Source organism: Myodes glareolus, chromosome 6 (assembly GCF_982192425.1).
Source record: "Myodes glareolus chromosome 6, mMyoGla1.1, whole genome shotgun sequence".
Lineage (NCBI taxonomy): Eukaryota > Metazoa > Chordata > Mammalia > Rodentia > Cricetidae > Myodes > Myodes glareolus.
The window spans coordinates 39,290,218-39,316,408 of NC_142031.1; the positions used below are offsets into that span (position 1 = coordinate 39,290,218).

A 26,191-nucleotide genomic window follows, 5' to 3' on the forward strand; every position below is an offset into this window, starting at 1 on the left:
AGGGCTGTGGCCAGGGAAACAACAAGGGCCTCTCCACTAGGCTGGTGCTTTTCATACACACACTCCACAGGCAAGCAAGGATCAGAAATAGGGCTTCTCCATTATAGAGTGGTGCTTCTCTCTCTCTCTCTCTCTCTCTCTCTCTCTCTCTCTCTCTCTCTATCTCTCTCTCTCTCTCTCACACACACACACACACACACACACACACACACACACACACACACACCAGCTCTGGGCTGATGAGCCAAACACAAAACCCAGTGGAGTAAGAGAGGACAGTTGGCCCTGCTCAAGGACGTTGCTGGGTTAGTGTAATCATTTAAAACTGCCTCGTGGGTGTTTACTGGGGCCCTGAGGAAGTACTAGCTTGAACAGAAATCCATCCTCAGCCGCAGCCACAGCCTTCTCCCAGCTGGGAATGTGAGACTTGAAGTAAACCCTGGCCCGAAAGCAATGCCGCGGCCTGGCACTGTGCCACCTCCCTATCAGGTTTTGGGCACGGTGGGGATTGGACAGCGGCTCCACTGAGTCCTGGCCATGCAGAGCCAGAGCTGGGCTCCTGGAAGCGGTGGGATTATCTATCACCTGTGTTCTACTCAAACCCCAGAATGGGGACGAGCCCAAGTCAATAGGCAGAAAAGTCAGCCCAGGGCGAGCACACAGGAGAGAGCTGGGAACTGGGAACGGAATGTGCGTCCTTTATTGAGCATCCGGAGGGAACCTCGGTGCTGACGCAGCAGGGGGGGCAGATGGTGGGAGACCAGAGAGCAGGCTGGGGACTCCCACCCTCACTTCCAGTCCTTGAAGAATTGCTTGAAGATGGGACTCTCTCGGCCCTGGGGTAGAATCTCCACCTGCAGTGGGAGAAAGGCTTGACTCACAGGCTGCCCGCCTATGCTTCTGAGGAGGGGAGGACAGGGCTGCCATGACCAAGGGAACATGCAGCTCTGCCTTGCCAGCTGTGTCTCCCGAGAGAATGTTCCTTTGTGGTTAAATCTTCTTGTCATGGCCCTACAGTTAGGTTGTCTTGCTACATCAGAGACGGGCAAGGGCATTTTCCCACGCATGTCATCAACCAGAAGGCCCACATCTTCGAGTGGCACACAATCACTAATGCCACTCACGCTGAGGTTTTCGATGCCCCCCCCCACATCCACCCTTTTGTGGGTTTTTCTAGAGGCTATGGGAGGAACTGCTCTAAAGGGATATCTGGTCCATCGTGATCTAGAAGGGAAAAGCACCACTTTGCCCATGAATATACCACCTACCTCCCACATAGTCATAAAATTGTCTTCAGTAGCCACAGTGTAGAACCCAGTGTGGTACAGTGTCCCCAGCATGGGGGTAATGCACTCCAATCTCTTTGGAGTGTTCCTTTGCATGATTTGCTAAATAAACTGCTCAAATTGTCTGTCTCTTGGCTAAATTCTTTCATTCAAGAAAATGGGAGCCCTGTAAGAGCAGGTGAGAGGCCACAAGCAGTGTAAGCCAGTCCTGAGAAGACAAAGGAGAATCAAGCTCACAGGACACAGGCTGAGAGAACACTGCTTCAAGGATTGGGGTGCCCAGTTTGGCAGATTCCGCCAATTAGACGTCAGCTATATCAGTATTTCTGATCAGGGAAGGGTGACCTAGATCTCAGCACTTGAGAGGCTGAGGCAGGAGAATCGTAGTGAGTTCAGGCTAGCTGGGGATACATATTCTAAGCTACTCTGGGCAACAGAGGGGGACTGTCTCGAAAGGGCTCAAGGGAGCTGAGGATGTAGCTCAGTTGGTAGAGCGCCTGCCAGCCACACACAAAGCCCTGGGTTCAGTTCCCAGCACCACATAAGCCAGGTGGGACCCACACCTATAATCCTAGAACTTGGGAACTAGAGGCCAGAAGATGAGAAGTTCAAGGTCATCCTTGGCTACTTAGAGAGTTTGAGGCCAGCCTGGTCTGCATGTGACCCATAGGGAGAGAGGCGAGGTGAGAATAACTTGTGTAGCCGCCGTGCTGGGACTAAGGAAAGGAAACACTAGTGACTGGGAAGATGCAGCCCCGGTGACACGCCTTGCCCTTCAGCCTCCCAGGCTTCTCTCTGAAAATATGTTTTGGGTTTTTGGTTTTTGGTTTTTTTTGGTTTTTTTTTTTTAAGGCTGAAGGACTGATAGGCCTTTCCACCTAACTGGTCTGAGGCAGGCAAGTCTGCTCCCAACTCCTGACTTGTCCGGCTCTTGTCCAGGGTGGGGTAGGGAGCCCCCGGAGGGTACCAGGAGGAGGAGGTGGGGACATGGGTTTGTCCTCACCTGAGTGTTTGGGGAGTACCTCATCCGAGAGATGAAGCCATCGGCTACTTGGAGGGCCGCCTGCCGCTCCTTCTCGTTAGCTTTTCGCCCTAGAACATAGGAACGAGATTTCAAAAGGAGCAGAAGGTGAGGAGTGGCCGCCTGGAGAAGGCTTGTCCAGCATGTGTGAGGCCCTGCTTTCTGTCCCTAGCACCGCAGAAAACCACTGTGAGCCCCGCACTGGGGAGGTGGAGGCAGGAAGCTCAGAACTCCAGCCCCATCTTCACATCTTCAGCTCCCTAGGAAGTTCAAAGTCAGCCTGGACTGCAAGAGCCACTGGAGGGGTGGAAAGTCTCTGGTCTCAACCCCATTTTCTTGAGGAAATTTAAGGGGTACACAGAATACCTGACAGTATGAAGCCATACCCTTAATTTTTTTTTCCCCAAAAAGCTGGCGGCTCTAAGCTAAGATTTAATTAATTAATTAATTAAAGCTTCTGCCTGGACCAACAAAGTTTTGGCTCGAGCCATCTTTAGGAAGAATGAGCTTCCTCCTAGACATCGAACTGTAAGGCCAGTGGGCTAGGGCAGTGGCTCGGCAGTTAAGAGTACTTGCTTCTCTTGCAGAGGACCTGAGTTCGATTCCCAATACCCCCACTTGGCACTCACAACCATCTGAAATTCCAGTTCCAAGAAAGCCAGTACTGTCCTTTGGCTTCTAAGGATGCTGTACACACACAATTCTCAGGCACACATGCAAGAAAAATAGACATACATACACATAAAATAAAAGAGAAATGCTAGGGCCAGGGTCTCACCCTTCCCCGGAGCCCCTCCCCTTCTGTGTGTGCACAGGATAACACAGGTAACACTGTTCTGTTGTCAAACTTTTTGTGTGCGACTAAGTAGGACGTGGAGTGAAATTGCTTGTAGAGGTGAACTGACTCACACAGGGCCAAAAGTCAGCACGCTTGCTGATGAAGTGTTTATAAAACTGAAAACACGGGGCTGGAGAGATGGCTCAGTGGTTAAGAGCATTGCCTGCTCTTCCAGAGGTCCTGAGTTCAATTCCCAGCAACCACATGGTGGCTCACAACCATCTGTAATGAGGTCTGGTGCCCTCTTCTGGCCTGCAGACATACACACAGACAGAATATTGTATACATAATAAATAAATAAATATAAAAAAAACTGAAAACACACAGAATCCACAATATAGGCAATGTAGGCAATCATTGGGGCGCAAAGTGTGATTCAAGCTGAAGGCATTTGACGAGGAAACAGCCAAGCAGTGGCTGACTCTCTGACCACTGTCAAAGTCTTATGAACCACGAAGTATCTGTGTCCTTCCTCTGTACGTGACTCACTGCTGTGGCATCCGTGGGCACTTGTCTTCCTGCTCCCGAGCTTCCTGTCCTACTGTGCCCTTTTCTGTAAGGGTTCCTTTCTCAGACACTCACATGGGCCTCTGGAATCTTAGCACTGGCTTCATGGGGTTTGGCGCCTCTGCAGGAAGGAAAAGGCCGCCCCAGGGCAAGTAATGTAGCTCAGTTGGTAAAATATTTGCCCAGCATGCCCTGGGTTCCAGCTGCAGCACCAGAGAAAATCAGGCATGGTAGCGCATGCCTGTAATCCCAGCACTGAGGAAATGGAGGCAAGAGACTCAGGGGTTCAGGGTCATCTTGGCTGCATAACAAGTCAGAGGCCAGCCTGGGCTACATGAGACCTTGTCTCAAAAAGGAAGGGAAAGGGCTGGAGAGACGATTCGGTGGCTAAGAGCACTTGCTGCTTTTGCAAAGGACAGAGTTTAGTTCCCAGCACCCACATCAGGAGCTCAAAACTGCTTTTAACAGCAGCTAAAGGGATCTGATGGCCTCCTCTGGCCCCCTTGGGCACACACAGAAAGTGTGAGGACCTGACTTTGCAAACTCTGTTTTAAAGAAGGGGCTTCATCTTAAGCCATATGAGTGGGGGGCCGATCTCAGCTCAGAAACGTGCTGTGATGGCAGAATTTGAACAGATACCCCGAAAATAGCCAATGAAGGAGCCAGGGAGCAGGGCCATAAGATGTAACAAGGTCCAGAAGCTCCTAGGAGGCCTCCTGTCCTTGAAGATGCCTTGTCAGTAACTTATGGCTCTTTGTTAGGTTTTTGTGCCCAAAACCTGACCAGTGGTTTCAGAAACTACCTTACCCTATGCCCTTCTTACCCAATTCCAAGACGATAGGACATGACCTCCCCTGATTACAGCATTTCCCCTTTAAAAGTGCTACCCTCCCAGGGCTCCCTGCCACACTTTCTGCACCACCACACTGGGGTGCTGGAAAGGTGTTGGTCCAAACTTGAGTTTGCTATTAAAAACCCTCATGTAATTTGCATCGGAAATTCAGGCTCTGTGAATTCATTTGGGGATCAGAAACTTGGGCATAACAAAAAAAAAAAAAAAAAGGAAAGAAAGAAAGGAGGGAGAGAGGGAGGAAGAGAGGGAGGGGGAAGGAGAGGGGAGCAAGCAAGCAGGATCATGGGGGTCATGCTGTCTTTACATTTTCTGCGGTCAAAGCAAGTAGCCAGGTTCCTGCACACAGCAGCCTTTCCCTCTCCTCCAGTAAATACAATCTCTTGGAAAAGCACAGCCTACAAGTTTACCACACACTGCGTGAAGTGCTACCAAGCCCATCTGAAATGTACCTCAGTTACAGTTAACTCAGAACCTCAAGGTCAGGGACCTCAGAGCCCTGAAGGCCTGGAAACTGCAGAGAGAGTTCTCAAAGTGTCTCCTCTGGAGCCCCCCAGGCTTACCCTGGGAACACTGTCTCCCCTGCAGCCCCCCAGGCATACCCTGGGAACACTGTCTCCTCTGGAGCCCCCCAGGCATACCCTGGGAACACTGTCTCCTCTGGAGCCCCCCAGGCTTACCCTGGGAACACTGTCTCCTCTGGAGCCCCCCAGGCATACCCTGGGAACACTGTCTCCCCTGGAGCCCCCCAGGCATACCCTGGGAACACTGTCTCCTCTGGAGCCCCCCAGGCATACCCTGGGAACACTGTCTCCTCTGGAGCCCCCCAGGCATACCCTGGGAACACTGTCTCCTCTGGAGCCCCCCAGGCATACCCTGGGAACACTGTCTCCCCTGCAGCCCCCCAGGCATACCCTGGGAACGTGTTAAACACACACATGCTCAGGCTCCAGCCTAGACCTGGTGAATCTGAATCTCTGGAACTGACCCAGAAATGTATTTAACAGGTCCTTGGAGTTTTGAGGCCCACTGAGGTTTACAAAATGGCTGAGTTTGCTGGGTTCAAGGAAGCTGCAGGGCCCTCATGACTGAGCTGACATGACTGAGCCTGCTGCAGGGCCCCATGGCAGCTGCAGGCCCTCAGACTCATACAGAGGAGTCACACATACCCTTCCAGATGTAGATTTTGCCACAGAGTCCGTTGTCCAGAACAAAGCAGTCATCTGGAATCAGCAGTTCAGAGGCAAAGGGGCTAGAGTCAGCCACCTTGGTGAGATTCATCTGTCCAGTGGCATCAGAGACCTGGGGAGGAAGTATAGCCCCAGTATGACACACAGACACACATACACACACACACACACACACACACACACACATGCACACACGTGAAGTGAAGGAATGGGTTACCCAGGCCCTCCCCAGTTGCTTTTCTCAACAGTTCTGAGCAACAGGCAGGAAGAAGGCCTCCCAAAGGCAAGCTCCAGACAGCCCCTCTCTTGTCTGTCAACTGCAGTTCAGAGGCTGCAGCTCCCTTAGGGAAAGAGGTGACTTCTACATTACAAGTAACTGCACAGGGTTCAAGTAAAGGCAAGCTCCGCCTTAGCTTCCAACCTCCTCCACCAATGAGCTGGAAGTGTTTATCTCCTCAGAGGCCTGCCATCTGCCGACTCCCACCCATCCCTCCTCCGACCTCTACAAACCTACCTGGTTCCTGGCCCAGCCTTCCCACACCCTCCTCCCCCCTTCAGCTCCATGCCTCTGCCACCGGCAGATGACTGGTTAGTCCCCCGCAGGCCTGAAGTGCCCACCTTATACAGGGCCGCAGCCTGGGCGTTGGTCTTATCAGCTGTGAGGTCTTCCTCAGGGTTGCCCTCCTTCAGAGCAGGCTTGGGGCCCAGAACCTGCAGAACCAGACAGGATTACTGGGGCTTCTACACCCAAATTCTTCAAGTCACCACATCCAGGGCCACCTGTGTCCTGTGCTAAAGTGAAGGGCAAAGCGATGGATCCAGCCTGCCCAAGGCTGTACCCACTCAGAGGAACCCTTTGTCTCCGTCACATAAGGGTACCCCATGCACGATCACAGGGCTGAGCAGGGCTCCGATGGCCCCATCACCCTCTCAGCAGCCTTCATCATCCCAGATTATCACTGTCTCTCCTGGCTACGTCCAGACAGCAGCTCCCCTCTGCCCACCCCAGTGTTCCCAACCTGAATCATCTCGGCTGGCTCCTCTCCATCGGTGATAATTTCCACCTGGGCCTTGCCCTGCCGCTCGCTGTCCCTGATGGCCATGGCCAGGTCCCTTGCCTTGTTCCGTTCCAGGATGTTGGCCTTTGCACCACACCAGGCGAAGATGTTCTGCAGAGAAGCCAGACAGGCCCATCACAGCCAGTAGTCTTTGTCCTGTCCCCACTGAAAAACGGTTCCCCACAGGCAGTGCAAGCAAGAAGGCTGTGCCAGTGTGGGGCATAGTAATGGCAGCGCACACCTTTGATCCGAGCACTCACGAGGCAGAGGCTGAGACAGGCAGATGTCTGTGTATTTGAGACCAGGTCTACATAGTGAGTTCCAGGACAACCCGGGCTACAATGAGACTCTAGCTCAAAAGCAAACAAAACCCAAGAAGTCAGGGCCACTCTCCAGAGGCCTCCCAGAAAGGGAAGAACAATGCCTGTAAGAGTGCCTCCTGCACTGGAGAGATGACTCAGTGGTCAAGAGTATCCACTGCTCTCCGGGGGACCTGCTTTCTGAGCCCCCACGATGGGGAGCTGACAACTGCCTGTAACTCCAACTCCGGCGCCCTCTCCTGGCCTCTGCTGGTATCTGCATTCACGACACACAGACAAATTTTTTAAAAACGTTATCAAATTACAAAAAAAAAAAAATTCAAAAAAACATGTTTTAAGAAAGTTTGAAGCTTTCTGTTAAGCCCCATTTATACGCTTTGGGCTGCATGCAGTCAATGGCCGTGGGTTGGACAGGCCTGGAACCTAACGGGAGGAAGCACACGAGATATGCATACAGGTTCGGGATCGCTGTATCTATGAGACTGGATGTCTGAGGTTGGTGGTGCCTCCGTGGCACTGCGAAATAATCCCTATAGGTCTAAGGGCTGGCTGACTGGCTGGGGATGTCTTCTTCCGGATGCTCACCAGCACGGGTCCTCACTGCTCCCCTGCCTCCCAGGCTGTCTTAAAGCACGGTGCCGGTACAGTGCTCAATCTCGGCCACCTACCCACCTGACCCAGGTCCAGGATGAAGCAGTCCCCGGTGTTGAAGCTGTCCCAGCTCAGCGCCCTCTCGGTGGCACGGATGTTTTTCTTCCCTTTAACTTGGTAGAGTTTCTTGATGGCTGCTGGGGTGGCCCCCGAGTTTGTCTTGTGAAATGCGGACTCCACACCACCTTCCTGCAACCCAGAAAACCGGGCTCAGTGGCCTCACAGGCACCCAGCGCCTTCTACACTGCATCGCACGAGGAGATGAAAGAAGGTGGAAACCAATCCCCAAGGGTGCCCAGGCCTTCCGATGGATAAGACAGCCAGAAACAGGAGCTGACTCAGAGAAAAGTCACGGGAATGAAGGCCTGGAGGTGGGTCTCACCTGGTACTTGATGCCACGCGGGAAGTAGCTCATGAAGAGGTCCGACTCGTTCCCTTGAACCTCACGGTGCTGCACAGGCCGCTCCCCAAGGAGGGTGTTGAGGTGCACGGCCAGCACAGCACAGGCTCCCTGCTCATCCCGGGATGACTGCTGGCCTAGGATGAAGGTGAGAGGTGATCGGCAAGGTCCCCGAGACCCCCTGCAACCTCCGTCCCTGCCTCGGCCGAATTCCATCGCCTTTACCTATCCACAGGTGCAGATGGGAGACCTCTTCCGGGCCATTGTGAAGCACTAGGTAGGAGTCCCCGGAGAAGAAGATGCCATGGTTCTCTCGTGCTAGGGGCACAGGCTTCAGCTTCTCCACCCGCCATATGTGTAAGCCTAGGTCTTGGACTGAGGCTGGGAATGGGGAGCCACTGTAGAAAGAGATGGGTGCTGGTGGGCTCAAGCACAGATGCTTGGGTCTGGGTATAGTGAGAGCAGAGACATGGGGCACACTGCCTACCTCTGCGGGATGGGTGTGTACATGCTGCTTCCAGACCTGAGAAGAGAAACCATGATCACCACGAGGGTCCTAACAGACCTCTCTCGTTGGTCTCGGGGAACCTTCCAGGTGGCCAAGTAGTCTCCCTTTGGTTTTTTGAGGCACTGTCTTATGTAACCTGAGTGGTCCTCACAGCTGTCAGGAGCTGAGGATGACCTGGGCTGAGGTGATGCTCAACAGCTAACACGCTTGCACGGCACGTGTGCGGATCAGAGTTCGAATCCTCAGAAACCACATACGTGTTGGGCGAGCTGCCCACCTGTAATTCCAGTTTCAGAGGACAGAAACAGGGGATCCCCGAAGCAAATTGAAGAACAAAACTAGCCACATCGGCAAGCTCTGGAGTTGGTTAAGAGACCCTGCCTCAATGAATAAGATGGAAGAAGAGTCCTGACATCAACTTTGGGCCTCCACACGCATACACACGTATGCTATTAGACCTATACACGTGTCCACACATGCAGACATGCACAAACATCACACACACACACACACACACACACACACACAAATAGGAAAAGTATTTACAAAATAAAAATTTTAAATTAAAAAACACAAAACTTAGTGATCAAATGATGCTTATGTTAGGGATGTAAGGTTGTTCCAACATCTGAACTTAACCAATATATACACATTAACAAGTCTGTGTGACATTAGTATATCTTTATGGCTATCAATATAATACACCACATTTACAAGTATATGTGATATAAATATATCCTTATGAATAGTCATATCAATGTGTATACAGAAAGCATTCAGCAAAACTTTACATCCACTCCTGATTTAGAATCAACAAACAAACAAAATAAGCCACCTGGTGCCTCAGAGATGGCGCAGCGGTTAAGAGTACCTGTTATTCTTGCAGAGGGTCTGAGTTCAGTTCCCAGGAGCCAACCATCATCTAGATTCCAGTTCTGGGGGCTAAATGCCCCCTTCTGGTCTCCAAGGGTACTACATGCTCATGGTGCACAGGTGTACTTGTGGGCAAAGCTACCCATACACATTAAAATAAAAATAAGTAACTCTTTAAAAAAGTAAGCTAAATATGCTAGCACAGACTTGCAATGCCAGCACTTGGGAGATCAAGCCAGGGAGATCATGAGTTTTAGGTCAGCCTGAGTTGTGCAAGAAGACCCTGCCTCAAAAACTAAAAGATAAAAGAAGAAAAGGAGGAGGAGGAGGAGGAGGAAGAAGAGGAAGAGGAGGAGGAAGAGGAGAGGAAAAGGCCAATTATGACAGCACATGTGACCGTAGCCCCAGCAATGGGAAGGGAAAGGCAGAAAGTCCAGATGCTCAGGGACATTCAGGTTCTGGGTTAGCCTGGGCTACATAAAACTCTATCTTAAAACAACAGAAAATGCCTGGTATGACAGTGTACCAACATTCCAGAAACAGAAGCAGGAGATTCAGAAGTTCAAGGCCATCCTTGGCTACCTAGTGAATTCTGAGCCAACCTGGGCTATAAAACACTCCATCAAACAAGAAAAAGGAAGAAAGGAAGGAAAATAGACAAGGGACCTGTAACACAGCTCGGCGGGTAAAGGTGCTTGCTGCACAAGTCTGATGAACGGACTTTAATCTCAGAACCCAAGTAAAGGTGAAAGGACAAACAGACTCCCTGAGGCTGTCCTCAACCTCCACGTTTACGCCATACGTATATACATGCAGACACACCCATACCAACAAAAATGTTATTTTTTAATCTAATATCTAAAAAAAAATCTTAACTATTAAACAATAGATAAAGAGCTGGAGACGCATGCAGCTTCACTGGTAAAGCACTTGCCTAGCAGGCGTGAAGTCCTGGGTTCAAGTCCAGCACCGCAGAAACTGGACCTGACGGCTCATGCCTGTAATCTCAGCGCTTGGGAGGTGGAGACAAGAGTTCAAGATCACCCTCAAAGATTTTGAGGGCTACTCGGAATCCATGGGACCCTGAGAAAAAGAGTGAGAACTCGGCAAGGTGGAGCAGCCTGGAAGCCAGCACTCAGAGGCAGAGGCAGGCGGAGCTCCGAAAATTCAAGGCCAGCCTGGTCTACACAGTGGGTTCCAGGTCAGCCTGGTCTACATAGTAGGTTCCAGGCCAGCCTGGTCTATGCAGTGGGTTCCAAAGCAGCCTGGTCTACATAGTGGGTTCCAGGCCAGCCAAGGAGAGGAAGAGAGAAAGAGCAGAGTTTTTAATTCTCTAAATCTACTAAAAACAAAACTTTCATGGGATTTTCTCCCTCCTAGTCAACGCTCTCCCAGGGGAACTGCACTATTCTGGGCATCAGCTCTCCCTTTTATGAGCCCAGCATCTTCCAGTTCCAGAATGATGAATGCCATCTTTGTTTTGTGAGTCAGTAGAGAAAATATTTCTTGGGCAAAAGGAATTGTAGTAAAGGGAGAATGCAAAAGGCAAGCTGTTGTTGTCGTTTTTAATTTCAGAAAAATACAGTCATAACAACTTCACCCTCCCTTTACTTTGTTCCCAATGGTAGTTGGCTCCTCTTTTGACCTCTGCGTATGGACAATGGTACATGTACACATGTGCTCGAGTGTACGTGCAGAGACACTAAATAAGTAAACAGATGTGAAGAAAGGATTGGCTTTCCCTTCCACCATGTGAGTTCTGGGGGTCAAACTCGGATGCTTAGCCCCAGCAGCAAGTGCTCCCTTACCATGGCTCAGAGCTAAGGCATTTTGTTTGCTTGCTTGCTTGTTTATTGTAAGGCTTTTAAAAGAAGAGATCACATGTCTCCAGCACTTAATTCAGTATGTGTTTCCATCTGGTGAGTTACTGGGAGAGGCGCCCTGAGGGACACGGAGGGTGAGAGTAGGAAGCACACCCTGCAGACTGGAGCTGCAGGAGCACAGGGGCGACTCTGCGGTCAGGGTGGCTGGGTCAGCAGGGACTGTTGAGTCTGCACAGGAAGCAGAGCTGGAGACGGAGCTCGGGTGAAAGACTTGAAATGCCCGCGGTGGAATTACCACTTTCCTTTTCCGTATCAACCTCCCAAACAGAGGGTCACGCTGACACCCACAAACGCCATGGGCTGTGTGCACACCCCCTGCTATGGGCAGCCTAGCCTGTGAGTCAGGTAGGAACTGATGAGTCTGCCCCAAACCAAAGCTCAGGAATGAGAGACTGAGCCTGTAACCTCACTGCTTTCAGTTCCTTGTTACCAAAATGAGAAACTGGGCCATGACTCAGAGTCAAGTGCCCTCCACTCCAAGTGCCTGTGGGGTTCTGATGAGGGGATTCAGCTCTCTGCTCCTTCCCAATCCTCGTGAGTGCTCATTACAGCACCTCCTCAAGACTGATGGTCCGGCTGGCAAGTCTAATAGTTCCAGCCCCAGGACCCACAGGACAGAGGAGAGAACCAGCTCCTGGAGTTGCCCTCTGACCTCTGCACGCATGTCATGAAACATGCACATGTACAGACACAAAAATAAATAATAAAAGTAAAAAAAAAAATAACCAACCACCTTACAGAAGTGCAAAGACTCTGGCTAAACTCCATCACTCCATCTAAGCCTTCTAGACCTTTCTCCGTACTTCCTCACAAAATCTAGTTGCTGCCAAAGATCCCTAAAACATGGGTTAGGCTGCAAGTCCCCATAATCCATATCCCATCATCCTTTATGCAGATCTGGTTCTTCGACCTGCACCCCCCACGTGATGTCTGCTCATCCTGGCTGTCTTCCACAAGAAACCTGCTAGGTTAGTTTGACAGAACCTCCCCCCCTTCTCCTGCCCTTGGCGCTTTCTTTTAGTCATTCTCCACGCCCTGACTCTTCCCTAGCTCCTGGACTGTGAAAGCCTTGTTGGCTCACACTTCTTAGGTGTTGAGACTAGTCTTTCTCCCACACAGCAAGGGCCTGGTTACTTATTGTGGCGGTCCTGTTATAGCCTTCCTTATGGTATCAAGTATCAGAGAATAAGTTTTTTTTTTCTTTTATTTCTTTTTTCTTTTGGGATAGGGTCTTTTATAGCCTGAGCTAGTTTTGCGTTCACTAGGTAGCCACGGGAGACTTTGGACTTCTGATCCTCCCGCCTTCTCCACAGTGCTGGATCACCAGGATGGATTTACGCAGATGGAACCCAGGTCTGTGTGCATGCTAGGTGGAACTCTGCCAGCAGCTACATAACCAGCCCCTAAGTGTATCAGCAAGCCAGGACACTCTCCCCAGGCTGGAAGTGTTTTCCATAGGTGTTCAAAGTGATCCTCATAGTACATGAGGTACGAAAACAGGCTCTGGAACTCGAAGGAGAGGAAGGCTTTTAAAACTGATAGCCAGGTGTGGTGGCGCATGCCTTTAATCCCAGCAGAAGCAGAGGCGGGAGCCTCTGTGAGTTCGAGGCCAGCCTGGATACAGAGTGAGTTCCAAGACAGCCAGCACTGTTACACAGAGAAACCCTGTCTTGAAAAAACAAAACCAAACAAATAACAAAACCAACAACCTCCTGACAAAGCTAGGCAGATTGGTACAAGCCTAACTTGTTAATAAACTGAGGCAGCTGTATTAGAAGTTTAAGACCAGCCTGGGCTGCAGAGTGTGTTCAAGGCCTGCCTGTGTAACACAATGAGGCCAATCTCAAGATAAAAGGTAAACAGAGAACCGGGAATATAGTTCTGTAGTACAGCGCTCACCTAGCATGCCTGAGACTCGAAGTTCAATTCCTACTCCCAAGGGTAGGGAAGTGGGGTACATGAGGAACACTGGGCTAGCTGAAACCAGCCTGCATGGGTGCAGGCTGGGTAGTTGTGAGAGAAGCCCTAGATCCTGACTGCCCCCCATCAGCTCCTGATCCTGCCTGCATCCAGGCTTTCCTGAGGAAGGGGCTTGCCCGGCAAACAACCTTCCATTCTTGTCTCCTGCTTTCAGCCCTTTGCCTCCTCGGTGTGGTGCGTGCGCTGCAGCCCTCCATCCCTGTGGGTGCATGGCAGGACCCCCCACACACCACTATCTGAGGGATGATCGAGTACCGCAGCTCCTGTGGGAGTTTCCCAGCCCTCCCAGGCTTAGCACACCTTCTGCAGGAGGGGAAGACAGAGATGAAGAACAGTCTGCCTTGTGGCCTAGCCAGAGGGCTCAGGGAAGTGGGGGAGCCATCACATCCAGTGAAACCACAGAACTGCTTCCTCCACGTAAGACTGACACAGTAATCACAGACCAGCATTAGGCGCCTCAGGGCTTAGTCCTCAGCACACAGTATAGATACCTCTTCCAGAGCACACTTCGTTGTCCTCTTCTTGAATGCTTCTGGTGATGGGGAGCTCACTGCTTCACAGGCACCCCCCCTTACCCCTCCTTGCTGAGGGGTTTATTAAAGGGGAGGTGTACAGGCCTGGGGAAGTCAGTGTGGAGAGAGAGAGAGAGAGAGAGAGAGAGAGAGAGAGAGAGAGAGAGAGAGATATGGCACCAGGCAGTCTCTTTTATATATCTTCCTTTGGGAGTGGCAGGAGTGCTAGCACCAAACCCAATGTCAAGGGGCACAGCTAAACAACGTTCTATCTCTGAGCTACGTCATAGCTAGTCACCTCTGTTGAAGTCTTGTTTTCCCCACTGGGCCATAGCGGGACGTGAGTTTCAGGGCCTGGCCCTCTCCCTGAGACTATAAAGCACCTTTGGAGCAGGAGGAGGAGCTGTGTTCCACTGCCTTGATTTGCTGAGCCTCAGTTATCGGTGTAGATGAAACCAGAGGGCTAGCCCAGGATCTCAGCGCCGGGGGCACTGCTGGGAGCAGCCTTAAGGCAGAAAGGCAGGGGTGAAGGAACCCATCCAACTGTCCTGATTGTGGGGGAGGTGGCCAGTCTTGGCCCTTAGAATAACCTGATGGACACCCTGGGTGCTTAGAGGTGGGGGTCACTCCCACCTTCAACAATGTGCTTGACCCCATCAGTGACCTCACTGTGCACCAGTGACCCAGTACTGAGGAAAACCTGGGCTATTTTTGCCCTCCTCGGACTCCGATTCTCAACAGGTCACTTTGTTTGGGTGGAAGCATCACCTTAGCCTCTGGCATCCATAAACTCAAAGAGTCTGGGATGTTTGGATGGAAGTTCCATCCCAAGTCCCTCCCCCTGGGAGTTGCCTCAGTCCAGACTCCACCCCTGAGAAAGCCCGCCAAACAATGACCCCTCCCCAGAGATACTCAAGACCACTCCCTGCACTGGGTATTTAAACTGCCCCCCAGAGAACAAACACATGGTTTTTTGGTCTTCCTCCACCCCACCCAGTAGTGTTAGTATCCATTAAACGGGGGCTTTTTCTAATTCGGTTTGATTTGGTCTGATTTGGATTATTGCATGGGTGGAGAGAATTATTGGGACGCAAAAATTTTTCCCACTTCCCCTCACGGTCCGTCTTGCACCGTTAACTGTGAACTGAAATAGCACCAGCCCTAGGGAGGGAGGTGACTGTCCGCACAAGAAAGCAGGGACTTTCTGAACTGTGACCCATGCTCCTTAGAAGTGGGGACAGCAGTGGCTCTGGACACCCAGAACACTGCTCTTTCCCCACACACCAAGCAGACCGCACTCCCCACACCTCCGAGTCCACCTTCTTCTTTGTCCACACCATTCCCTGGATAGCCGGATAGCCCGCTGCTGGGGGCTGGCTGGCTGGCCCTCAAGTAGCTGGACCTACCTTGTCTCTTCCCAAGCCCCTTCAGTCCAGCTGTCTAGACCTAGGCCAATGCTATCTTGGGGACAGCCACTGCCAGATCTGAACTCACCCCCTGACTGACGGCCTTTGGGGATCTCTCAGAAGGTCTGACGCCACCTCCTACAAAGCAACATGAACCCAGATCCCCTAGTCCCTCCCTGCAGCTGGAATGCGCCCACCACCACCCAGCCTCTCCCACAGCTGCAGAACTGCAGTCAAAGGCCTCAGCCTGATTTATGCCTAGGGGCATCACTCCTGACTTCCCAGACCCTAGCAGCCAGCCCTCCCCCAACCAGTCCTCCCTGTCCACCCGAGAGGGTCCAGCTAGCCCATCTCCAGGAGCCCATTCCACTTTACCTCTCCACAGGCCTTTTCTTCTCAGACTCTTCTCAGCTTGCCCCACCCGCGCTTCTCACTTCCCTCTTCTCCTCGAGTTGTCCCACCCACCTGCCCCACCCAAGGGAAGGCTCAGGGCTCTGAGGTCTAAGGACTCAGGGAAGCAAACGCTGGTAGAAAGCTGTTTCTCAGACGTGGCCACTGGCAGGCTAGAGCCCACCCGTCTCCTCACAGCGGCCTCGGGCAAGGCAAGTTCTGAACAACTTCAAATCAGCCGAGCAAGGAAGGCCCCATTCCACTCACCAGCCCGGGCAGGCACTTCGGCACAGATGGCACAGACGAAGCCGCACTCCCTGCTGTGGCTGGTTAGTCACATTTCCTGGGTTGGGTCACTGGCTCTGCTCTAGCTTCTCCTCCTCCCCATGACTAGTTTGTCTCATTACCACGAGTACATGTGGTTTTCCTTTTCTTTTTTTGGGGGGGGGGGGCAGGAGGCGGCAGGGGTTTCGAGACAGGGTTTCTCTGTGTAGCTTTGGAGTCCATCCTGGAACTCACTCTGTAGACCAGGCTGGCCTCGACCTCACAGAGGTCCACCTGCCTCTGCCTCCCGAGTGCTGGGATTGAAAGTGTATGCCACCTTTTTTTTTTTTTTTTCTTTTTTGAAGCGAAGTTCCAAGACAGTGTTTGGGGCCCTGACACACTCTGGTTGGTTTGGGAGTGTGTATATTTTCGTTTTGGTATTTTGTTTTCGAGACAAGCACTCATGTAGTCAAGGCTATCCTCTAAATTATGATGCAGCTCAAGCTGGCCTTGAACTCCTGTTTCTCCTGTCTCCTGAGTGCTGGGATTACAGGTGTGTACCACCATGCCCAACTGTCTGTGTGTCTGTTACTGAGACAGTCCTACTTTGGAGCCCAGGCTACTATGAAACTCAATATGTAGCCCAGGTCGGCCTCGAATTTATGACAACCCTCCTGCTTCTGCTTCCTGAGCACTAGGATTCCATATACCAAGACATCACCCCAGTTGCCTTGGCACATTTAATGCAGTCTCTCCATGCCCCAAATACCAAAGACTACCCCCTCAGCAGGTTGTGGTGCCTCACGTTTTTTTTTTTTTAATTTATTTACTTTTATTTTACATACATTGGCATTTTGCCTACATGTATCTATGTGTGAGGTGTCAGATTTCAGAGTTATAGACAGTTGTTAGCTGCCATGTGGGTGCTGAAATAGAGCCTGGGTCCTCTAGAAGAGCAGTCAGTACTCTTAACCACTGAGCCATCTCTGCAGCCCCGGTGGCTCACATCTTTAATTCCAGCACTCAGGAGGCAAAGGAGGTGGAACTCTGAGGTCGAGGCCAGCCAAAACTACTAATCGAGGTCCAGGACAGCCAGGACCACACAGAAAAACCCTGTCTCAAGAAACCAAAATAAATAAATAAACAATGAAAGCATACGCTGTCCCCTCAGTCTGCTCTTTTCCCAGGTGGCCATTGTCACACAGTCTTGGCGCTGGGGGTCTAGGGGAGAGCGATAGAAATTAGTGTGGTCAGCCAGCAGGATGTGGTGGCACACACCCATCAAAGCAGCACTTGGTTGGCAGAGACTGGAGAACCAGAAGTAGAGAGTCACCCTCGGCTACATGGAGAGTTCAGAGCCAGCCCAGGGCACATAAGACCCTGGAACCCCTCCCGACCCCCTCAAAAAAGACGAAAATAAGCATGATCAAGCCAGCCAGAATTAAAGAACAAAACCATGTCTCAAAGAAAAAAGAAGCAGAGACAGAGGGAGTAGGGTTTCAGGCTACACCCAAGGCAACAGTGTCTCCTTGCAGTCACAGGACCACAAAATATAATCACTGGCCCCATGAAGGACCCTGGGGCACAGCCCGAAGACACATAGGAAGCAGGAGACTGAGCCAAGGAGGGCTCTGATCCCCTTTTGAATCTCTAACCTAGCGGTTCTCACCCTTCCTAATGCTGCGACCCTTTAATACAGTTCTTCACATCATGGTAACCCCCAACCATGAAATTATTTCCTTGCTACTTCATACCTGTAATTTTGCCACTGTTACGAATCATAAAAATTTTTAGAAAGAAGTCTGTCAAAGAGGTCGTGACCCACAGGTTGAGAACCTCTTGCCCTAGAGGGAGGAAGAGCAGAGTCTGTGTGAAGCCCTGGAGAGTCAGCACCCAGTGGGCAGCCACACTTGGGTGGCTCAGTGAGCAGGGACTCTGGCAGGCCTGTCCTGGAAGAGTTGGTCAACAGTCTGTTCCAGACAGGACTTAGTGCTCAGAGTCAAGGCCCTGGCCTTGGTAATGCAACAGGACCAGAAGCAAGGCTTCCCAATTATCCGACCATCACACCAATCTGAGTATCTGCTGCTAGGGGAAAACCCGGAGAAAACAGAGTACTGAGTGGATGTGGGGAATTTGCTTGTTAGAGACAGAACCTCGATCCATAGTGTTATGATTGTTCCTCACTTTAAGAGGCAAGCCACGCCCACTCCCTGCGGCCCCGCCCCTCCTCTCGCCATCTTGATTCTCTCTCTATTCTCTTGGGCCTTGCACGCTCCCCTTCTGCCCCCTTCTTCTCTCTCTCTGTCCTCTTTTTCTCTTCCCTTTCTCTCTCTCTCTCTCCTCACTTTCCCCCTCCCCTTTACCCTTCCCCTCCATAACTCAACTAATAAACATTTAACCTCATTCTACATGTCATGTCTATCCATGTTTCTGTCTCCTGCCCGCCCACCATGTGTCTCCCTGCCTGGGACCAGCCACCGCTCGAGCACCGGCAGCCATCCCTGCCTGAGACAGGCTGCTCCCAGGGCCTGCTGCCTGCCGCCACATGGCCCGCTACCACCATTTGGGGACCTACAGCATTTCTGCTGCCTACTGCCGCTGGGAATCTTGCAGCATTTTTAAAAAATCATAACTCCATTCTGCTACGGTTGCTTCCCTTAACTGGAATCGTGTTTGGACTGACCCAGGGTCAGTCAACCTGCGTTAGCACTGCACACTCCCCGTACAGTGCATTCGACTGGGGACCCAGGGTCCCCCAGTTTCTTCATCTTTTTTTTTTTTTCATTTCTTCTCTTTTCTTTTTTCTTCCCTTGTCATAAAATGCCTCTCGGAGCGGTCCCAGGCCTCTCTGGTTTCTGAGTCACCTGACCAGATCTAGGCCATAACACCCCACTCTCAGTCAGAGGACGCTCGTCCACGAGTCCTGGGGGTTCACGCCGATTTGCACCCCACCTATACGGGAAGACAGTCCCTTGAGGTGCTGCTGTTCCGCGGGTTTTCACGATTTTGGCTGTGGATAGCAACCACCGATGGCGGCTCCCTGGCTTTTTTAAATTCCAGCTGGCTTTTTCAATTCCAGCCGTGGCATGATGCAGTTTTTTCAGTTCCAGCCTTTTGCTAACCACCGTGGTTTGTGGCATGGTGCAGTTTTTTTGGTTCCAGCCTTTTGCTCCCCTCTGCGGCTTGTGCTGTGGCATGGTGGCTCAGCAACAGAACAGATCACGCCTTTAGGTCCCTCTTATTAAGCTTAAAATCCTTACAGCTGCCGCCATTTTGATTGGAGTCAGGTAACTTTGTCGCCATCTTAGCTGAGGGTCAGGTCAGGTGACCAAGTTCTGCCATCTTTACTGAGGTATTACCTGCCTGGTTCCCCAGTGTTAACTTTGTTACGTGGGTGACCTTACCACCATCTTGACTAAGAGCCAGGTCAGGTGACCAAGTTCTTCCATCTTTACTGAAGTATACCCTGCCTTGTCCCCAGGTTTTCACTAAATTCCTCTTGTTGACTCTGTTACATGTGTTTTGCGCAGTGGCATGCCTTTGGTAGAGCCCACCAAGAGCATCCACGTTGCCCAATTCCTGTTCACTCTTTCTGTGTATAATAATCGTTCATTACATCTCATTTCAGACTACAAAGTCAATAAGTCTCATGTTTTAAACTGGTATGTACTTTTAATTCTCTTACAAAAATGCCTTATATTTAGTCCAACCCTCATTTAAAATATTTTAAGCTGTTCTCTACTATTGTCAGTTCTGCCATTAACCTTCTGTTGAAAGCAGTTTCTTCTTTCTGTCTTTTTACGAGTGTAAATCTTACCTGTTAAGCTAAGAGCCAGTACGGTCAAGTTCAGAACCAGCTCTCCAGGTGGATTCTATACTGTAGTTATACATAATAAACAGCCCTCAACTGCTCAGAGATCTGGGGAATGTGATAGTTAAATATTTACTAATTAAAAACTTTTCATAACAAAAAGAGACAGGTTGGCTCCTAGCAGCAGCACTCTACTTCCTCCAAAGAAGACAGAAGACAAATGGACACAAAACAACGTCCATCCACAATTCTCTTCAACTGTCAAGCACTGACCATTGGGCAAAACTGCCTTTCATCTAAACTAAAGATCTCCAGATGTGGACAGAATCGCTGGAATCAACAGCCTAGCTGCTCAGGCCAAGGTAGGCCTGTCTTCCTACAGATTTCTTAGCCCACAGGATCTTCTGGAACCTGGCAGGCCCTGAGCTAAACAGCAAAAGTCAAATGTGACCTTCAGTGACCATGGAGGACCCTAAAAGAATAGCCCTGGGTGCCAACCAAGTAAGTTCTCTGTCATTTTTTAAACAGTAACTCAAGTAAAATCTTATCCTTCTGAAAGATCTCTGGTACAGTTTGATAGCTGAGAGGTTTTGCCAGGTTTAAAAACAACAACAACAACAACCTCACCAAACAAATTTCAAATCAAATTTCTCTCTTATGCTGCCTTCCATAGTCTTAAAAAATACTTTTCATTGTACAAAAATATGTCACAGAACAAAATATGCCACAGTCATTATGTGTCTAAAACTTCTGTTTTCAGAAACCCAAGGAATTCTCATGAGTTCAGGGAGCCGAATTAAAGGATCCACATTAAACAGGTCAGATACATCCCCCTCAACTCCCTTGTCCTAAAATTTTTTTTCCCTTAATTTAACTTTGTTCTTTGTTCTGCCAATACCTTAAACAGATATAAGAGACACCAGACATTTTCATGCCACAAACACCAGACAGAAGCAAAGAGACCAGCTATGCCAGGATGTGGCCAGCACCCAGCCTTCTCAGGTCCCCCCCTTCAAAGACAACACCCACAAATAAGCCGGAAGCAGTCTTGAGAATTCACCGCCCCAATTCTGTCAAACTGTGGTGTCTAATCTCCTGCTTTTTATTATAAAAAGGAGCTGGGAATGTTATGATTGTTCCTCACTTTAAGAGACAAGCCACGCCCACTCCCTGCTGCCCCTCCCCTCCTCTCGTCATCTTGATTCTCTCTCTGTTCCCTTGGGCTCCACGTGCTCCCCTTCTGCCCCCTTCTTTTCTCCCTCTCTGTCCTCTTTTTCTCTTCCCTTTCTCGTTCTCCTCTCTCCCCCCCTTCTCCTCTTTTCCCTTCCCCTCCATAGCTCCCTGAATAAATATTTACCCTCATTCTACATGTCGTGTCTATCCATGTTTCTGTCTCCTGCCCACCCACCATGTGTCTCCCTGCCTGGGACCAGCCACCGCTCGGGGACCGGCAGCCATCCCTGCCTGAGACTGGCTGCTCCCAGAGTCTGCTGCCTGCCACCACATGGCCCACTACCACCATTTGGGGACCTACAGCATTTCTGCTGCCTACTGCCGCCAGGGATCTTGCAGCATTTTTAAAAAATCATAACACATAGCCCACACTTGCCTCAAACTTTCAATCCTTCTGTCTCCATTTCTCCATCTTCCAAATGCTGGGATTACAGGTGTGCAACACCGTGACCTCTAGATGGATGTATTCCGTGTGCTAAAATACCACCAGGGCAAGAATTAAATGCTTTCTCAATACATTAAATGGAGCCAACAGAATGGCTCAGTGGATAAAAGTGCTTGCTGATGCCCAGAGTTCAGTCCCTAGAACCTATAGTAATAGGACAGAATGGGGGCTGGAGAGGTGGCTCAGAGGTTAAGAACTTTGACTCTTCTTCTAGAGGTCCTGAGTTCAATTCCAAGCAACCACATGGTGGCTCACAACCATCTATAATGAGAACTGATGTCCTCTTCCGGCCTGTAGGAACACATGCAAGCAGGACACTGTATACATAATAAATAAATAAATCTTTTTTTATTTATAGTTTATTTATTTTATGTGCATTCAAGGTGTGGGATCCCCTGAATCTGGAGTCACAGGCAGCAATAAGCTGCTATGTGGGTGCTGGGAATTGAACCCAGGTTCTCTGGAAGATTAGATGGAGCCCTTAACCACTGAGCCATCTCTCCAGCCCCAATAAATAAATCTTAAAGAAAAAAAAAAGGACCAAGGGGCTAGAGAGATGGCTCAGAGGTTAAGAGCATTGCCTGTTCTTCCAAAGGTCTTGAGTTCAATTCCCAGCAACCACATGGTGGCTCACAACCATCTGTAATGAGTTCTGGTGCCCTCTTCTGGCCTGCAGGCAGAATATTGTATACATAATAAATAAATATTATATATAAAAAAGGACCAAATGGACTCCTCAAAGATGTCCTCTGGAGAGATGGCTCAGAGGTCAAGAACACTTGCTACTTTCCAGCAGACTGAAGTTTCGTTCCCAGAAGTCATGTCTGGCACCTCACGACTGCCTACAACTCCAGCTCTAGGGGGTTTGACTCCCTCTTCTGGCCTCCGAGAGCACTGCACCCACATTAGCATATACAGATAGACACACTATACTGATTGGGTTTCATCAGCTTGACACAAATCTAGACATATCTGGGAAGAGGGATTCCTAATTGAGAAAATGCCTCCATAAGATTGGCCTGCAGGCAAGTCTGTGGTGTAGAATGCCTTGATTAAAGATACAGGAGGGTCCAGCGCACTGTGGGCACAGCTGCCCTTGAGCACTTGGTCTTGGATGCTGTAAGAAAGTAGACTGAGCGAGTTGTGAGGAGAAAGCCAATAAGCAGCACTCCTGCATGGCCTCTGTCTTAGCTCCTGCCTCCAGGTTCCTGGCCTGACTTCCCTCAGTGATGGACTGTGAAAAGTAATAAACCATTTCCTCTCCGAGTTGCTTTTGATTATGGTGTTTTATCCAGAAAGAGAAACCCTAAGCAAGACACACACACACCAAAATAAATCTAAAGAGATTTAGAAAGAAAGCAAGTTGTCCTCTGGCCTCCATATGTGCTATGACATGCACCCCATGCATGCATGCAAGTGTACACACAACAATAATGAATAAATAAAATAAAAATTAAATGTTCTCTCTAAAGAACACAGTCTGTGGGGCTGGAGAGGTGGCTCAGTGGCTAAGAGTATTGACTGTTCTTCCAGAGGACTCAGGTTCCATTCCCAGCACCCACATGGAGGCTCATAACTGTCTGCAACTCCAGTCCTGGGGATCTAATGTGCCCTTCAGGTCACCTCAAGCAGCAGGCACCCACTATATACAAACATGCAGACAAAATACCCATACACATAAAAATAAATAGTAGTTAAAAGAAATACGAACATAGCTTATAGCTGGCCTCCAAGGGTCCCCATGACCAAGTGACAGCCTTAAAAACAGGGCTGGGCTGAGATTCCAGCAGGGCCTTGCCCCTCACAGAACCACAGGCAGGGCAGAGAACTTGGCAGAAAGGTTAGGTGCGTAAAGACACTCCGCACCAAGCCTGAAGACCTGGTCCGATTCCCAGGACCCACACGGTAGAAAGAGAGATCAGACTCCAGGAGTGGGAGCAGCACGGCGCAGTCCCTTCCTTCTGGAGCAGCGAGACGCAGTCCCTTCCTTCTGGAGCAGCAAGACCTGCCTGCAGTCCCAAATCGTCCTTGGACACCCACAGGTGTTGGGGGAGTGGCCTTTACAACTTACCAGCACTACTGCTTCTGATCTGATTCAACTTCAGCTTTGTGGGGCCTCCTCAGATCCAATCTGTAAAGTGGACACACAGATAAAAGTTAAGGTTAAACAAGATGCTACAATTAATGAGCAAATAACAAATGTTTAGTAAATCTGGACTCTTTTTTCAAGTACATTTATTTACTTTTTTTCATTTATTTATTGGGGGCGGTGCATGAACATACCACAGCTTGAGGGTGTAGGTCAGAGGGCAAATTATGGGAGCTGGTTCTCCCCTATCATGTGGGTCCTGGGAATCAGATCGAGGTGACAAGCATCTTTGCCAGCTGAGTCATCTCATGTGCCCTCTTTCTTAGTCTCTTTCAGGCCAGCAGAAATGGAAACATTGCTGACACGATTTACTATGGGCCCTGGCAAAAGTGGTCAGCTCCTGCTGTAGCAACACCCATCCCTTCCCAAGCTTCGTGGGAGGTTGCTGTGGAGAGAAAGTTAAGCCAGGGGCCTCTCCCTCTCCCGCTGTGAATGCCCGGTCTTGGCTGCACTAAATGCAGAACCTAGGTAGTTCTTAGACTGAGATCCTATGTACACACCGAAGGGGACAAAGAAGAATGAAAATCAGTGTTTGCTACACTTGAGCTAAGAGGGTCCTTTCACCACAAGAAGAAAAATTTATTTAAAAAGAATGGGGGGGGGGGTTCTTGGTCTGGAGCTGTGGTTCAGTGGTTAAGAGCACTCAGCCCTCAGAGGATCCAGTTTCAGCTCCCAGCACCCACATCAGGCCGCCCACAAACACCTGTAACTGCAGCTCCAGGGATCTGATGTCTTTCTAACCTGCATGCACAGACCCACACTCAGACACAACAGAATACGCATAACCTAGAAAGAAAAGAAAGACTTGCTGAGTGTGGTTAATTTAAGTAGGGTGGTTCACACCTGTAATCCCAGCACTTGGAAGATTACAGGAGAATGAGAGGTTTGACGTCATCTTTGGCTAGATAGTCTAGATAGTGAGTTTAAGGAAGTCTGGGCTACAGGAGACACCGTTTCAAAAAAAAAAAAAGTTATATAAAAAAAAAAAACCAAGGAATTTGTTCTTTTTAAGACTCAGGTTGGTTCCCCCACCCTCACCCCTACCCCACTTCTATTCTGCCCTACCCCTCAACTCCCACGTAATTGAGAAAGTGCTTTGCTGGCTCTACCCGCCCAGTCTCAAATTCCAGTTGAGCTTTCGCCCCTAAGGTGTGGAGGGAACAGATAGCCGGGCCGTCCAGGAACCCACAGAGGCTCTCTGTTCCCCTCAAAAGGAGCGCCAGGCCGTAGAGAATAGATACCCCAGAGCGCGACTTACTTCGAAGGATTTGGTGGCTCTAGACACCATTGTTTTGCTAGCGACCATGCCTTCACCCCCTAAGAGAAGCGAGTCACCGCGAAGGGTCAAGTGGCTGGCGCTGACTGGGGGCAATCCTGGCCTGGCCCTTCCCTTCCAAATAAACTGCTTCACTAGAGACCTAGCATTGGAGGCCTGGTAGGGACCTCAGGACCAGGAAAGCTAATTTCCATACGGTGGGAAAACTGGGGCTGAGGAGAACAGTTTTCACTTCTCATCCAACCCATGGGTCCTGGTCTCCATAAGGGTTCCAACCTCCGCAGTTCCCTGGAGCACTTGGTGCCTTCAATGTGATCTCCAGCCTGGGATGCAGGTCTGCTGATGGAGTGTTTGTCTGGCCCGCAGGAAGCCCTGCCTTTGACCCCCCCCACCACCACCACCACCACAAACACCCAGTATGGCAGTACGTGCTTGTAATCCTAGCACTTGGAGGACCAGACGCACAAAAGTAAACAAATATATGTAATTTTTAACAATGATCTCCATCTTCACATTCTTACCATTATTCCTACTCAGCTGAATTGTCAGGGAGGATCAGGAGGGAACCAGGACTGGAATCCAGGCTGACCTGACCCACATCAATGCAATTACCCTTCTCTAGTTCAGAGCCTAACAGACCAGCCAGTGTCTGCGTCAGTATCTGCCTTGGTTACACACACACAAAAACAGCACACAAACCCACCCACGGACTCCGTCGACAAAGGACAAAGCAGCCTTGTTTTTTGAGCAGTAACTTTGCAAAGGCCAAGCAGAATTCGATTCTCTGAGGTCCACTGACTGGGTTTGAAAGATTTACACCCTGACTGTTCCTGGCCAGCTGGGCAACCCAAGCAATCACAATCACATCTCACTGAGGAAGGTTTAAAAGGACCTCCCTGGGCTGATGGCTGGGGGGGGGGGCAGACTTTTTTTTTTTTTTGAAACAAGGTCTTATTATGTCTGCCTGGAACATTCTATGTAAACCAGCTGTGACCTCACGGAGATCTGCCTGCCTCTGCCCACGGAGTGCTGGGCTTACAGGCACACACCACTTAGGTTTTCTAGTATTGACAGATGCAACACCCATGTGACCCTTATCCCTACCAAGAAGTCAAACACATTCACCACAGACAGTTCTGTCGCTGTGGTGGTTTTGTGTGTCTCCCTCACCAGCCTCACTGTTTGCACATGTGGCCCGGGAGCAATGTCAAGTCTCCCTTGTAACGCCACCACCCACCATAGCACTCAGGAGGTAATAACATCGAAAAAAATTACAAATTTTGAGACAAGTTCCTATATAGCTCAGGATGATCCAAACTCCCTCGGCAGGGGTAAAAGAC

General features: G+C 50.1%; 1 protein-coding gene and 1 long non-coding RNA gene across 7 annotated transcripts; one reads left to right on the forward strand and one right to left on the reverse strand.

The window, feature by feature from the left end:
- Nucleotides 1-678: 678 nt before the first annotated feature.
- On the reverse strand, nucleotides 679-16,058 carry Capg (capping actin protein, gelsolin like). 5 transcript variants are annotated; one of them, XM_087907135.1, is made up of 11 exons: nucleotides 15,941-16,041; nucleotides 13,857-13,982; nucleotides 8,609-8,644; nucleotides 8,347-8,519; nucleotides 8,104-8,258; nucleotides 7,743-7,910; nucleotides 6,712-6,861; nucleotides 6,311-6,403; nucleotides 5,672-5,804; nucleotides 2,290-2,378; nucleotides 679-854 (listed from the first exon to the last, which is right to left on the reverse strand). In XM_087907135.1, exons 3-11 carry the CDS (start codon nucleotides 8,629-8,631, stop codon nucleotides 789-791), a joined length of 1,050 nt encoding a protein of 349 aa, XP_087763261.1. In that variant the 5' UTR covers nucleotides 8,632-8,644; nucleotides 13,857-13,982; nucleotides 15,941-16,041; the 3' UTR covers nucleotides 679-788. The 5 variants fall into 5 exon arrangements, with proteins under 5 accessions (XP_087763261.1, XP_087763260.1, XP_087763263.1 ...); XM_087907134.1 differs by lacking the exon at nucleotides 15,941-16,041 and adding an exon at nucleotides 15,659-15,798; XM_087907137.1 differs by lacking the exon at nucleotides 13,857-13,982 and having other exon boundaries at nucleotides 15,941-16,058.
- Nucleotides 16,059-16,089: 31 nt separating this feature from the next.
- LOC146894195 (uncharacterized) lies at nucleotides 16,090-21,115 on the forward strand. 2 transcript variants are annotated; one of them, XR_015002284.2, is made up of 3 exons: nucleotides 16,090-20,249; nucleotides 20,509-20,566; nucleotides 20,656-21,115. It is a non-coding gene; the product is annotated as an uncharacterized LOC146894195 (long non-coding RNA). The 2 variants fall into 2 exon arrangements; XR_015002283.2 differs by having other exon boundaries at nucleotides 20,509-21,115.
- Nucleotides 21,116-26,191: the final 5,076 nt, after the last annotated feature.

Excerpts from the sequence above, each read along its gene's own strand:
- Capg (XM_087907137.1), bottom strand. The coding sequence starts at position 8,631 with ATGTACACACCCATCCCGCAGAG. Across the intron at positions 6,862-7,742 it reads TCATCCTGGACCTGGGTCAG|AACATCTTCGCCTGGTGTGG; the intron begins GTGGGTAGGTGG and ends GCTTCTCTGCAG. Across the intron at positions 6,404-6,711 it reads AGCCAGCCGAGATGATTCAG|GTTCTGGGCCCCAAGCCTGC; the intron begins GTTGGGAACACT and ends CTGGTTCTGCAG.